The sequence below is a fragment of the Parasteatoda tepidariorum genome, chromosome 5 (assembly GCF_043381705.1).
Source record: "Parasteatoda tepidariorum isolate YZ-2023 chromosome 5, CAS_Ptep_4.0, whole genome shotgun sequence".
Taxonomy (NCBI): Eukaryota; Metazoa; Arthropoda; class Arachnida; order Araneae; family Theridiidae; genus Parasteatoda; species Parasteatoda tepidariorum.
The window spans coordinates 89,769,442-89,784,570 of NC_092208.1; the positions used below are offsets into that span (position 1 = coordinate 89,769,442).

The 15,129-nt window shown below is 29.2% G+C and overlaps 1 protein-coding gene across 1 annotated transcript in view; it reads right to left on the reverse strand.

Moving 5' to 3' along the window:
• Positions 1–282: 282 nt before the first annotated feature.
• The window catches only part of LOC107449296 (intraflagellar transport protein Oseg5), a 36,172-nt gene continuing 21,325 nt past the window's right edge, over positions 283–15,129 (reverse strand). Inside the window, exons 15-20 of the mRNA XM_043047090.2 lie at positions 11,159–11,330; positions 9,354–9,443; positions 5,612–5,784; positions 3,491–3,614; positions 1,360–1,454; positions 283–425 (exon numbers count right to left, since the gene is read on the reverse strand). Of these exons, the coding sequence (XP_042903024.1) occupies positions 407–425; positions 1,360–1,454; positions 3,491–3,614; positions 5,612–5,784; positions 9,354–9,443; positions 11,159–11,330 (673 nt within the window). The 3' untranslated portion in view covers positions 283–406. The remainder of the gene's footprint in view (positions 426–1,359; positions 1,455–3,490; positions 3,615–5,611; positions 5,785–9,353; positions 9,444–11,158; positions 11,331–15,129) is intronic.

Below are 15,129 nucleotides of genomic sequence, written 5' to 3' on the forward strand. Positions count from 1 at the left end.
CTTTTAGTGTCCTAATAAGTGCCTTGAAAACAGCGATTATTTCCTCATCCGAAAAATTAAGACAAAAACCATTTTTCAAAAAATGGCTAAGTTTTTTTTAAGTTTACCATACAAAAAGAAAATGAAAGATTTTCTTCTTCTTATATTTCTTCTTGAATTAAAAAATATTTTATACATTAAGACAAGATTTCATATATTAATTCTTGAATTGAAAAAGAATATATAAAGAAATAAATTTCACACGTGATAAGCATAATATTGATATAATTTGAAAGCAACAAGAAAACAAAAGGATATTTTATTAGTCATGATACATAATGTTATTTAAGCAAACAATGATTTTGTAATATATTTTCAAAAATATTGCACAAGTCGTAAAAAATATATTTATTTCCAGTAAGGTGACTCAAAGCATCAGTGATGTCCTATAAAATATAATATGAATACATATCATTAAACAACAAAGCAACTATATTGTATAGAATATTAGTCAATGTCAATTTAAAAATTTTTAAAAAATATTTTTATACTATATCAATACATTTTTTTGAATAAAATGTAACTATCTGCGTGCACAGATATTCAATTATATCATTCTTGTATTTGGTGAATTGAAATAGGCTTATTTATTCATTTAATTCACTTTCACTTAAAAGATATTCCATTTTCAATCAATCAATGGCATGCCTCTACATTTAATTAGAATAAAAATGTTGCTATGTTTATTTTTTACTTATTCAACTAAGTATTTCCATTTGAAATAATGAAAAATGAAATAATAGTACTTTATTTAAAGTTCCTGTTAAGAAGTAGAAAAATAATTATTTTAAAAAGCAAACCATCTTAAAACAACAATAAGATTTTATTTATACAAGATCTTAGCTCTAATTGAAAATTATATGCGTATTTCTACATTAAAAATAAGCATATAAATAGTCCCTCTTCCATCGAGCATGTTAAGAAGAGGAGATTTTATTAATTTTCTTTACACAAAACTTCACAAACTTTCAATCGAATTCTTAAAAGCAATAGATTTTATGATATCACAATAAAATGAGTAGATTCTATAACATAATAATAAGGAATCCAATGCACAAAACATAAAATATTCTATACAAAGTCCTTTGAATTTTTTTTTAATTTAAAAAAAAAGATTTAGCAGTAAAAAATCTAATTGACAAATTTTTTTTTTATCAAACACAATGAAACTATTAAACTTTACAACTGATAAAAAAAGGATATAATTTCGATAAAAATGTTCATTTGAAAATATTTTTCAGATATGAAATTTTTTCTTCTGTTTAAAAATAAATGCAGAGTAGAGAAGTTCAGGAAATAAAAGTAAAAAGAACAACTTACCTTCGACGCGCCGCAGGATCTGAGGGAGTCATATTTTTTTCCTTTTTGTATTCTTCTTCAATTTTTTCATTCACCGCATCCCACTTCACTTCAACCTAAACAATCAACCTTTTCATTCAGTCTCATCAATATTTTTAAAATATGCACAAGTTAGAATAGATAGAATATATAAAGTTAACACGAACAGTAGTCGGAAAAACTACATTATTCTTGTAGCTTATTACAACTATTTTGTTACAAATATAGGTAACTACAACTATTTTTCTAAATGTAGTTATTAGAAACTACTTTGGAATTGTAGTAACTACTTTAAGGAGACAAACTTTAGTTAATTGTAAGGGAATTAGAAATATTTATTCATGTTTACAAGAGCCAGTTTGTTATTCCAAAACATTTCTTTCGAATTTGTTCATTTGATCTTCAATGAACAAATTCCTTCTGTTTAATGCTCTTTTATTTAGTTCTCTTTTATCTAGTAGTTTCACTACTTGTAAATAGCGCTACTTCCAATCACTGAGCATGAAAGATATATGAAAGACATCACTGTAAATTTAATACATTCAAAAATTACACATTCGGTTGCACACCAATTGCTCGCAAAATCATTCATTTTGAAGTTAAAAATCAGGATTTACAGAATGGTAACGCTAGAGAATTTTGTATATAATTGTTAACAATTTGAGCAGTAGTTTAATTTTAGAAAAACATTTGACAAGTACAAATATAGTGTCTACGATAATTTCATTTTGATTAGTTCGTATACTGCCTGAAATATGCACAATTGATCAAAGGCTCTGCAAAATAATTAATGCATGAGAAGGACAAAATACTTTAAGGTACTAACTCCAGGAGCAAAATATTATATTCTGCAGCAAGGCTTTTGATAATTACAGATGTTCAGAGCGCAAGAAAAAAAAACGATCTACCCTGAATAACTTTTGATTTTATGATTTTTAGGTTCTAGGATTCAATCTTAATGGGTTGAGAGGGTGATCTCAAATATGCTAATTCATAAGTGCAGACGATATTTCAAGTTGCGAAATCAGACAAAAAAACATACTTGCTTTGAAATATGCCTTTTTTCGACAGATTCGATTTTTTGACTCCTAAAATATAGGGGGTAACCGCAATCTGGGAAATATTGTTCCAATAGTTAGAACAAGAGAGCTCTCCAAAGTTTGGACAATTTAATGTTAATTTTACTTTTTGCGTATTTCGCTATATCTCGAGAGCTTATTAAGTGAATTAAAAAATTTTACACTAAATTATAAAATTCCTTTATCCAAAGATAATTCCGTGCAAAAAATAACTTTTAGTAAACATTTATTATTTTTTATTACTTTAATCATGAATGGCCTAAAAATTTTTGAATTGAAAGGTATAAAATTTTTGCTTCATTTTAAAGAATGTAATTTTACATGGCAAAGTAAACAATTTGAGCGAAATCGGTTAAATAGTTCCCGATAAATCAAATTTTAAAAATATGACTTTTTCAAAGCTCGATTTCTCGGGAACTATTCGACCGATTTCGTCCAAATTTTAAATGCTTATAATAAAAATGCTAAAATAAAAATATAATAAATATGAAATATGATATAAAAATATAATAATAAATATGCTATAGAAATGCTTTAATATCCCATGGAAAAAGTTTAAAGTTTTCCATCCTCAGTTGAAGAGTCAAAGTTAAAGAAAACTTGCTTTTACATTTATGCCATAAAAATATAATATTTCCCATGTTTGTACAAAATATTTTGTTTTTCTTTATATTATTAAACTCGATATTAATAAGAAGCTTTTAAAAATCTTGCCATTAACGCTTGTTAAAGGGTTAAATGACAAATGATTTTATTTTGCAAACTAAACTTGCTAAAAAATTAAAATCTTAATTAATTAAAAAATACATAAATTGTCATGAAACATATGTCCCAGTTTTGAGCTCTCTGTGCTTTAGTGCTAATAACAAAACATTCATAAAATAGTACACAATTTCATCTACACCTATTGGTGACATTGTTTGATGATATTTATCATTAAACCTATTGGTAAAATTATTAAGAATCTTTTCAACAAAAATAATTTTCTTTTTACTAAGAATTTTAAGATGGTGAGAAAATAATGAAGAACTTACTTCTTTCATTAATTGTAAGAAATTTGATTTATCTTCAGGCATGTCTAAGGTCTCTAAATACTTTTGTCTAAATGCCAAGACTGTATCAACATGATTTCCATTCTTAGCAGCAAGCTCTAAAGCTCTGAATAACAATAAAACTGTAAGTCATAAGTAAAAAAATGATATTCATGAAAAAAGGATAAAAAATATTTTTACTATGTTAACAATAAACTTATTACAGGTGGCTATTCATTTCAAAGATTTATCTTTAAATGGTGACTGGTGCACGGTTAATCTGTTTGAATCGCAAAGTCCTTTAAGTTCCCATAACAAATCAATAAAATGATTCAATTACTTCAAAACATAGTAATAAGTACACAACAATTCCAAGTAAAACTGCGTAAAAGCATAGTATTTAAGACTGAAAGAAATGATTGATTTAAAAATTACTTCGATAACATCCATAGAATTGCTTAACTTTTTCAATCAAAATAATAAAAATGGGCCGACTCAAGAGCCATGTTTTAAAGTAAAAACAAATATAAGCTTTATTTTAAGAGTAGGCAACCCAGATAGCAAAATAAGGTTTATTTTCACTCAACAAAAACCTTTTAATGTAAACCTGAAAAGGTTTGTGATACGGTTTACGTGTAAACCTTCTAACCTTAAAACAAGATCTGTGACAATCTGATCTATTCTACGCACACTACCCCAATCCAAAACCTTGGAAAGAAACCTTCTATATGAAAACCTTTAATCGAGGTTGAGTCAGCATTTTCAAGCATGGAAAAATCCTTTAATAAAGCTAGTCTCGATGTGAAAATAATCTTTAATCTAGGTAATTATAAGGTTACTTTTCGCCCGTTTAATTATACGTTTTGTATGCTCAGCTAAAATCCACCTTGTTATGAAATTTTAAAGAACAATGCAATTTGATCCTATCGCTAGCGTGTCGTCAGCTAAAACGTCATTAAGAACCTAAGTCATTATGGAACTAAAAATTATTTGTAATCCTTTTAGGATGAAGGATTTAAAACTGCAAATTTTTTGCTTTTTTGAAAAAAGGTTTTTAGGGCCGTTCAAAAAGTATGTACACAAAAATGGAGAAATTTTAACCCCCTCCCCCCTGCGTACATTACCGTACAGAAGGTCTTACTCCCCCCCCCCTTAGAGTACGTACATTTTATAAGTCTACCCCCGTTTTTCATAAAAATTAAAATAATCATGCTTTAAATAAAATTAAATATTTATTTAAAATAACTTATTCATTTAAATTATTTAAACAAAAACACCCAACTTTATCTTTGAATCAATAAATAAAACAATCTTATCTGATCAACATAATAATTTCCTACAAGCAATACAATTAATCTACAGTATTTTCCCAAGAACATTCCAAATGCTTCTCGAGAGACACCAATTCAATGTTACTCTTGTCTGCGACTGATGAAAAATTTAGATTTTCTTCATCAACGAGATCATCTTCGATCCACTCTGCATCATCTTCGTTTTCCTGGTTTCGGATAGGATAACCAAAAGTACTAGTTTTTGAGAACTGATTTACTCATTCTAACAAGTGGTCGCCGTGTGAAAAAAAAATACAAGAACAAACATATATATAATACATGTGTAGGAAAAAGTAAAATTTAAATTTGATGTATGCTTATAATGTACGCACTTTGTATAATATCTCCCCCCCCTCCCCATCGTACAAAACCGTACAAAATAGCAAATCCCTCCCTTCGGGATGTACGTACTTTTTGAACGGCCCCTTAGTACAAAAATTTTCGCGACAATAAAAAGAAAATTCCGACTCAATGTTGTCGTAAGGTTACATGCTTTCTGGGTTAGGATCATAGCATGTTAAATGGCGAGCGTCGTCTTATATCGGCGGCTTAAATCAGATTTCTGATGCATTGTCTGAAACGAAAGTCATTATTAGTCTGCCTGCCGATATACGCGATATTTTCGCGATACATCGATTTATCGCCAAGTCCTACCTACAACCCACTATAATTTTACAGCTCAGCTATTTGTGCTGTTGAAAGATAAAAAATAATTTTACAACAGACAGATGTTATTCACATAATGTTATCAGAAGACCAGTTCTGGAAATAAATGTCCGTGAAATGAGCCTACCTATCCCACCTGTATAGGCGAAGGTTGAGCATGATGGCTCTGAATGAGAGGCCTCCTCCCAGCAGCACAGACTCTGCCTCTCTCACATTCCCATTCAGGAGAGCCATCTCTGATGTCTGTAGATCTTTCAGTGGCAGTTTTTTGATGTACTGAATACACTCCACTTTGTCTGACTGAAAAGAACAGAAGAACCTCATGAGCCAGATTTACACTTTCTTATGCACTGAAACTTGTTAGGCTTCACAGCATAAGAAAGCGTAAATCAGGTTACTTTTTCAACCACTCTTGCAAATCGACCACTTGCCTACCCAGAACCAAAATATTTCTACATACTAGTAGGGAGCTAAACCCTTGTAACCTGATCACCAATCTATCTTGTATGTTGATTGCTGTAATAAGTCAAATTTGTCTAAGAGTATCACTAAATGGGATTCTAAGCTAACTGGCACAAAAAAAAACTGCATAAATTTTTTTCCGTAATTTTATGTTATGCATTAGGATTGCCCTGAGTTGATAATATAGTTTTAGTGTATTATTAGGCTAATCGAAATGGATCGTTTGGAAAGACTATTAACGTACAGTGAGCAAAATAAAGAATGAACCACCAGAAATAACTTTTGATCAAATGACTGGATCTATCTTTACGTTCTAGGACTCAATCTTAATGATTCGAGGGGTACCTCAAATAAGCTAATTAATGAGAGCAGATGATATTTTAAGTTAGGAAATCAGACACAAAATGTACTTTCTCTGAATAAACACATATTTCTTTCAACGGATTTGGATTTCTGACCCCCAAAATATAGGGAGTAGCCGCAATCGTGGAAGTAGTTAGATCAGGAGAGTGATCCAAACTTCGGATCGCTTAATGTTAATTTTATTTTTTACGAATTTTGCTATACCTCGAGACATTTTGAACGAATTAAAAAATTCGTGCACACAATTATAAAATTCGTTTATCCAAAGATAATTATATATAAAAAATAACTTTCAGTAAATATTTATTATTTTTTTAATAATTTTTTTGATAATGATCGAAAAAATTTTGAAATGTAAGGAGTACAATTTTTTTGCATCATTTTGAAGAATATAATTTTACACGGTATAATGCAAAATTGGAGCAAAATCGGTCGAATAGTTTCTGAGAAATTAAAGATTGAAAAAGTAGTATTTTTAAAATTTGATATCTCGGGAACTCAAATTTTGAATATCACCGTGTAAAATTAAATACTTTAAAATGGTATAAAAATTTTTATACTCTACAATTTAAAATTTTATCGACTTTTATTAAATAAAATAATAAATACTTATTTATTTTTTGTATTTATTTTTACCTTTGGTAAAACGAATTTTACAAATGTGTGCATAGTTTTTTCAGTTCACTTCAAACTTTATTAAGATATGGCAAAATACATAAAAAGTAGAACTAACATTAAGGGGCTTTGGATAGAACTATTGGGACCCTATTTCCTAGATTGCTTCTACCTCTCAGAAATCCAAATCCATCAACAACAAAAAAGTTATGTTTATTAAGAGAAAGTACGTTTTTGTGTCTGATTTCATAACTTAAAATATCATCTGCACTTATTAATTAGCATATTTGAAGTCATCCCCTCGAGACATTAAGATTGCGTCCTAAGATTTGAAGATTCGATCATTAGATTAAAAGTTATTCAGGGTGGTCTGAATTTTATTTTGTGCAATGTACATGACAACCTATATGTTAATTTTATATATTGTACACTAACTTGATACAAAAAACGATTAATAACTTAACGAAAAATCTTTCTTTAAGTAGACATACTAAACACCACATCACAGTAGTTTCACTGTACTCAAACATTTTCCAGAGGTCAGACAAACTTCATTATTTTTTGTAGTTAGCTGCAACCACCTCATTACAAATGTAGTTAACTACAGCTACAACTACTTTTTCTTCGATGTAGTGACTACAAACTACTTTTAAAGTGCAGTTACTACTACTTTCAGAAGACTAACTTAGCTGAAGAACTTAATTTACACTCATGTTCAAATTAATTTTGAATAAAAAATTGAATTATTTAAAAATGAGAAATTAAGACATATTTATTCATGTTTACATAAGCCAGTTTGTTATTCTAAATTATTTTTTGACGAATTTGTTCTATTCACCTTCAACTTTTCGTGCCTTTCTTGACAAGCGAATATTTAATTTAGGAAATTATCAAATATTTTCACCTCTGCGAGTGTTTAATGCTCTATTATTTCCTCTAAGAAATAAAGCGCATAAAAAATTAGAGAAAATATGTTCCCTTCCATTGAAATGTTTCATGAGCGTACATTCACATTTGAAGGCGTAGAATAAGTTGTTATTCATAATGGCTAGTTTAAATATCAGCAATATGTATAACACATGGCCACAAAAGCATTCTCATTCGCCCATTGATCCAGACCCATTAGATTTGAAAATTCGTTACAGTCAAACCTTTTTTCTCTACACTAACATTAGAAGTAGTTGCTAGAAATGGCAACAAACTAATGTTTGTTTTCTTACATTGCATGGCTCACTACACTGCTTTTTCAGAAAAAAAAGTAGCTCAGTAGCAATTACAATAGTTTTACCACATGCAGTGTGCTACTTCTGAAAACTGAACTTTCCCTACACACACTTATAAGAAACAGTAATTAAACAATATAAATAAAAATGTGAGAATTTAAATACAAGCAAAATGAAATCTTAAGATACGTAAAAAAGGCATTTAAACAGGGGACATACCGCCCTGCCAACATGCTGGAGCCTTTCTTTCGTTAAAACATACGCTTTTGATACAGAGTGAGTCTACATTGTCGAGAAAAACCTTAGTAGAGTTACAACTTACAAAAACAGACATTTCTTTGTACAGCGAAGTGTGGCTGGAAACGATGCATTAATGAAAGAATACAAAAAAAATAATAAATTGGAACAAAAAGACATTTAATTGTAACATTTTTGAACAACGTTTCCTGACGAAAATCTGCACCATACATCTTTAAATGGCAACCAACAATAATTTGTCCTGCTGTTGAGTATTGGTGGCTCGATTTAACTGTTAATTCCATGGGTAGAGGGCAGTATTGATACTAGCTCTCTGATGTATCAGCCATTCATAGTATTACAATTCAATAACTCATTTCAAAACACCTGTTCACAATTACCTGAGTGTTAATTTTGTGGAGATGATAGATTGAATAGCCCTATTGAGCATCAATGGCTTTTTAGGAGGCTCCATTAAACTCAATTCAGATCACTACAAAAATGTCTAACATATTTAATAATCACTCTCCTTTGATGGCCTTAAGATGTTTAGTAAACTATATCAAGCTTTTATATCAAGCTCATATATCATACATAGGATGATTGCCAATTTAAGCAGTCATTGTACATGTTGTCCACATATCCTTTTACAAAATATGAAAGTTTTCTTTCAATAAATGTTAATTGTAAATGTACAATACATTTATCTTTTTGTAATAAATTTTTTGTTCAGTAGGTTTTTAGTCTTTTTCTAAGTAAAAAATGAAATAAATGCACTGATTATACAGTTGACTAGAAAAATTATTAAATAATGCTTTCCGCTACATGCCAGATTTCCATTTGAAATATTCTCAAACAATAAGCAATAATATATATATATATATATATATAAAATATTTTGACAAATCAATTATTTTTTTTAATTAAAAAAATCAATCTTGTTGATTAATAATTATAAATAAGCAATACCTCTTTTATAGCTGCATAAGCAATTTCTGCTGTTTTTAGATCTTTTGATGAGAGGGACATACCAGCCAAACAAGCCCACAACGTTTCATCCTGGAATTCAAAATTATGTCAAATACTTTAGATTTTGATCTAATAACGTCACCTTGCATTTTCACATTTTATTTCATTTTTCCTAAAAATACATAAATATGCACATTTTAATCTTGTTTGATAAATGAAATTTAAAACCATTTCAAAATTTAAATTTGAAGTTAAAAAAAAAACTCTTTTCAGCAAATACAGTTTTTGTTAAATTGATTTAATTAAATTATTTATTGACAGCCACAAATCGATTTATGTAATAGTTATTTAATGAGCTAAATTTGGCTAAAATTTGTTGAAAACTTGATGACATTGCTGTCGCAAATTTTAATTTCATAATCTTTTTATGAAAAATGACGCTCTAACTAATTTTATTTTCCTGTATTTCATCGACAAGATATAATTAAGAATTGAGAACACAATAATCGTGGATGCTTTTTCATAACGGTATTGAAGAAAAATCTCCTTTGCTAAGTTATACAATGATCCAAAGTTCAGAGTCTTTGGAAGTTTCAACACAAATAAAATAAAAACAAACAAATAGAAACAGGTTGTATTTCAATTACATCTAACATTAGAGTTAATCACATTAGCATATTTAAATTACATCGATATTCTATGAAATGAAAATACAAACTTTTTTTATACTTCTACAAACTGTCAGATTCTCATCGGCTTGAAATATAAATTGAGAAATACACCTCATATTCTAAGGAAATTTCCCCCTTTCTCTTAACTTCGTTAACAAAACTATGTAGTAACTATGCAAAACGATCATTAGAAAATCTATAGAAGACAAATCTTGAAATGTGAGGTTTTGCATTACGTAGAACATTGTGAAATATAGATCACACATATCATTAAATTTACCTACTGAACATGGCAATATATATCTCGAAAAGATTATTCTTTAACATAATTTTTAAATATAAACAGCTTAAAACACAAAAATATGCACTTAAGTATTTTCATTAACAAAAAAAATGAAATTATCAGGAGCATTAGAATTAAAAATCAACAAATTTATCAATTTTGGTTAGTTTAGGGATATACAGCTTCAGAAATATAAGTTAGTGGAGGTAAAAAATTGTATTACTTAGATCTTTTATTATATATGTTACCGTGAATGATCGAAATCAAAAGAATATCGACTTTCAACGGTGACTGTCCACAATGACATAGTCGCTTTGGTGAATGTCCGAAATATTTGCTATATCCAATTTTATATTAATTTATTTGTTGCTATTATTACACTTATTCGCTGTTTTTATATCTACTAAGAATAGATTAGGAGAAACATCAGTGCTCAGAGTACTGGTTAAATATATACCGGACAGTGGCACTTGACGTTAAAAAAACATTAGTGTAGGGCATACCGGGCAGTGGCACTTAACTAGACCTAGTATATATTTTGGACACTTACCAAACCTACTACGTGATTGTCAGCATTCATTGGTGGAACTCAAAAATCATCAATCTTGGTCATTCACAGTAACATAAACATCACTCAATTTTTAAATTTTTTTTAATGAAATTATTTTAAGTGTTCTAATGATGTCAATATCTTTGATCAGTAAAATAAAAACAATAAAATTAGTTAATTTTGCTGGAAAAAAAAATTGGAGCAGCGAGATTTTCATCGAATTTTGAACATTGACTCATTATTAACAAAGATTATACTATTGGGAGACATGTAAAAAAACCTTTAATGTTGCAAGACTTACTTTTATGTATCGACAAAGCCTGACAGCATCATCCCATCTATTGGAGGCGACATAACCATGAAGGACAGAAGGGTAGGGTGAAGTAGCAGAAGACAGGATGGATCCATCCGCTCTCCTGATGTTCACGTGATTTCCCACAAAGCTCATTATTTGGGGATTCTTTCCAAAATCACTACAACAACAACAAGTACTTCATTTAGAATGTTGCCTTATAAAAATCACACACAAATTGTCTTTTTCTAGAAAAAAAATCTTTTATAAAAGTAGTATATTTATCATTTATCAGGAATAATATATAGATATGTAACATAAAAAGCTTCAATTAATCTTTTTATGTTATTCCTTTTCTAAATATCCTTTTCTTAACTTTTTTTCAAAACGAAATTATTTCTCACACTTTTAAATTCACATCCTGTCCTTCTATTTTGACTAATTTATTTTTGGCTCAAGTATGTATTAATTAAAAGTAAGACATTTTCCTCCTTTGCTTTTTGTGGGAATCGCGCGATCTGTTTAATAAACCAATTATAATTATTAAGATTTCCCTTATTTCCTAAAATGTACTTTGCAAGATTTTCCCTAACTTATAATGAGGAGCACAACTTATCGTTACCACTCTTTGATAAACGTTCCATGTCTAATAATTAATAAATTAATTTTGTATCCTCCTTCCCTGTCTAAGACCTGTTTTAATCCTTCCACTCGGCAACGACGTTATATATATATATGANGCGCGTGGTGGCTGCACCAAATACTGATTTCGGACGCTTAATTTGTTTCTTTTGTTTTGAAAATTTCATCATTTATTTGTATCAGTACAAGTCGTTTCTGCATTAAATTTCATTTGATTCTGATGATTCTTTCATGGTGTTGCATTTTCTACAAACAGCAGTTTATATCTGACATTGAACAGCCGACCTACTTTTTGTGCGACTACTAACGTTCAACTTCGTAGCCTTGTAACTTTGAACCCATTCCAGAACATGAGGGATCCACTGGATCAAGCATTGGGAGACATTTACTTTCGTGGAGGACTTTTCGATGGAACTAACCCACATTTGCGTTACACGGAGAGGAAAATCACGAAAACTTCCCACGGTTAGCCTGATGGCAAGGAGACTCTAGCCCATAATCCATCTATCACTGAGAATATGTTATGTCAGCACCATGGTCGGTGTGAGCCAGGTGCGGAATTCGTATTGACCAACCATCGCTGGGGTTTGAACTCGGTTTAACACATTGAAGACGAACGCTCTGTCCCCTGAGACATCATGGCTCAAGAATTGTACACAATTATAAAGACTGAATATCTTGATTAAATCTGACAGTTTCTAGGTCGAATATGCCTCTGAATCTTAGCTGCCCAGTGTTACCATACATTTTATAACACTTCAAACAAAAGGTTTAAGTGGTGATAAAAATATTATTTCTATTATATTTCTAGAAGAAATTATCCTTGTCAAGATAAACTATATAAAAAGTACATTCTAATTTCGAAATTTATTCGAAAATAGGTAATAACAATGAAGAATTATTTGTGCACATACTTATGCTTTTTATTTTTTAATGTTCTTGTTCTGTAGCTTCTTATGGTTTCATGATAGTTCCCAAACAGGACTTCCTTTATAACATAAAAATTTGAAAATAGTTTGATGCAAAACAACAATTAATAACTTAAAAATGTGTAATTTATTTGTAATCAGAAGAGAGATGATAAGGGGTAATTATGACTCCTCAAAAGGTTTCACTGTTTAGGAATATGGGAAATTGGGTCTGACATTCCGCAACTGTAGATCATAGATTTTGAACTTTTTTTGGATCACCAAACCCCTTTGTAAGACAAAAAACCTACAAAATTTTAATATCCCTTTAAAAAAAAAAAAAAACAAGTTAATAATAACGATAAAGAAATGTTTTTTTCATCATTCAAAATCGATTTATATTTTTGTTATAATACAGTTTTAAAATCTTGCCTTTAAGTAAATGAACATACATCTAATAACCAACGCATTTATTTTGGTAGCAACATCATCATCAATGATTCCAGGGTGTGCCTTGGCCTTCTCAAGAAGTTTCTTCCAGGCCAACCTTTTTCCTGTTAGCGTTTTCCAATTTTTAATTTTTAAGACCAAAAGGTCTTTTTCTAGGCCATTTATGCATCTCAAATTTGGCCTGCTTTTTTTTGTGTGGCAACTGGTCTGGCATTAAAAAATCTTTTTGTCGTAGTCTTCATTGGTAACATATTTTATATTAATTTTGATGAAAATAATTCAGATAATGTGTTTGTATCCAAATTAATTGGATAACTTTAAAGTTAAAACTAAATAATATCTTTCCTGTTATATCAAAATATACAAATTATATGTCATTTATGAATGCAATCCGATCAAAGAGCAATCCCTCACATTTTTTTTTTAGCACAGCTAGTATTAAATGAAAAATACTTAAAAACGAAGTTAAAAATTGGAAAGCCAAAAATAATTACATTATGATAATATTCCTTTGAATTTATTAAAGAAAAGAGTTTTCAAAAACTAAAAAAGAGTTCGCAAAATATTTTTCAAAGACTTCATGTGATCATGATAAACTAACTAGTTTCTGACAAAGAACTCCTTCCTTCTTGATTATATTATACACAATTTTCAATATACTCAATATTGAGTGGCTCATTCCATTTTTAAAATTAATAATTACTTTATTTAATTAGGTTAAGGAAATTTAATTCAAAATTATAATTAATTTAACTATTATTTAAAAAGGTTATTGAATGTATTTTTCACATTTAAAAAGTTATTTATAAATGCATAGTTAATAAGACTATAACAAGATTAATATTATTGATTATACAAAATGTAAATTAGTGAATGGCCTCTAATAAATTTTTCAAAAAAGTTGTTACTTAGTTCGGTATTTTCTTTTGAAGAAATGATTAAAAAAAATGTAAATAATTTTTAAATGTAAATATAATGAGTATTGAACCTAAACATTTCTGCCAAAAGTAAATCATTATATGGTTCCTAAACTCATAATATTTAACAAATTTGAGATAATTGAATTTCTTTATTTCAAGTGTGTTTAAATCAAGCCAATAAGAGACAAATTAAATTTTTTTGGAATGACAAATGTGAATAACATAAGATTTTTTGCTGCATTCAAAATAGTGAAAGCTCCTCAGTTCATACTTTTTTAAAATCTTGCTGCTAAATATTATTGAGTTTTTTCATAAAACATCTTAAGAGCACTGAAAATTTTAAAAGTAATAACACAATACTAAAAAGTAACAAGTAATAATAAAACAAATTATTGCTTGTTACTTAATAAAAATTAATTAAGTACAATAAAAGATAAAAACAATTTATGCAATTAGTAGATGGTGAAATCTTAGAATTAAAAATCTGAATCAATTCTTATCTTTATTAAATTAAGTGAATGAAAAGGAGATAAAAATTTTAAGGTGATGAAGTTTTGTAATTTTTTATTGTTCTGGGGATTTACATTAAAATACGTAATTAGTGAATGATCCCCAAGTTAAGTTCAAGGATAATGATAGTGATTTACAAATAAAAAGCGCCAGAAGGCCATTAGCTTGCCAGTGATGAAGACAATGGCACTTCACCAACAATGAAACTAAAAAAAAATACAATTTTCCTTTGCTGTTAGAGGAAAAAAATTGGCAATATTAAGTTGATCACCTTGATCAGTAAAAGTGCGAGAGATTTTCCGATTCGATTCCAAAGGTCTGAAAATGAAGCCTGAAGTTAAGAATACCTTGCACAATGCAACAGAGTAACGTATGAGAGTGCAAGAATCCTTCCCACCGAATCCAGCTCAGTGTATGCACATGAGGAATCGTAAGTATTTCATCAAACGTGTAAAATGATTGGTACTTTCATAATCTACGGACAACGATACCCCGAAATGGATTGGGGTTGACTGAATTGTGAAAACGTTAAGTAGAACAATGTGACGCA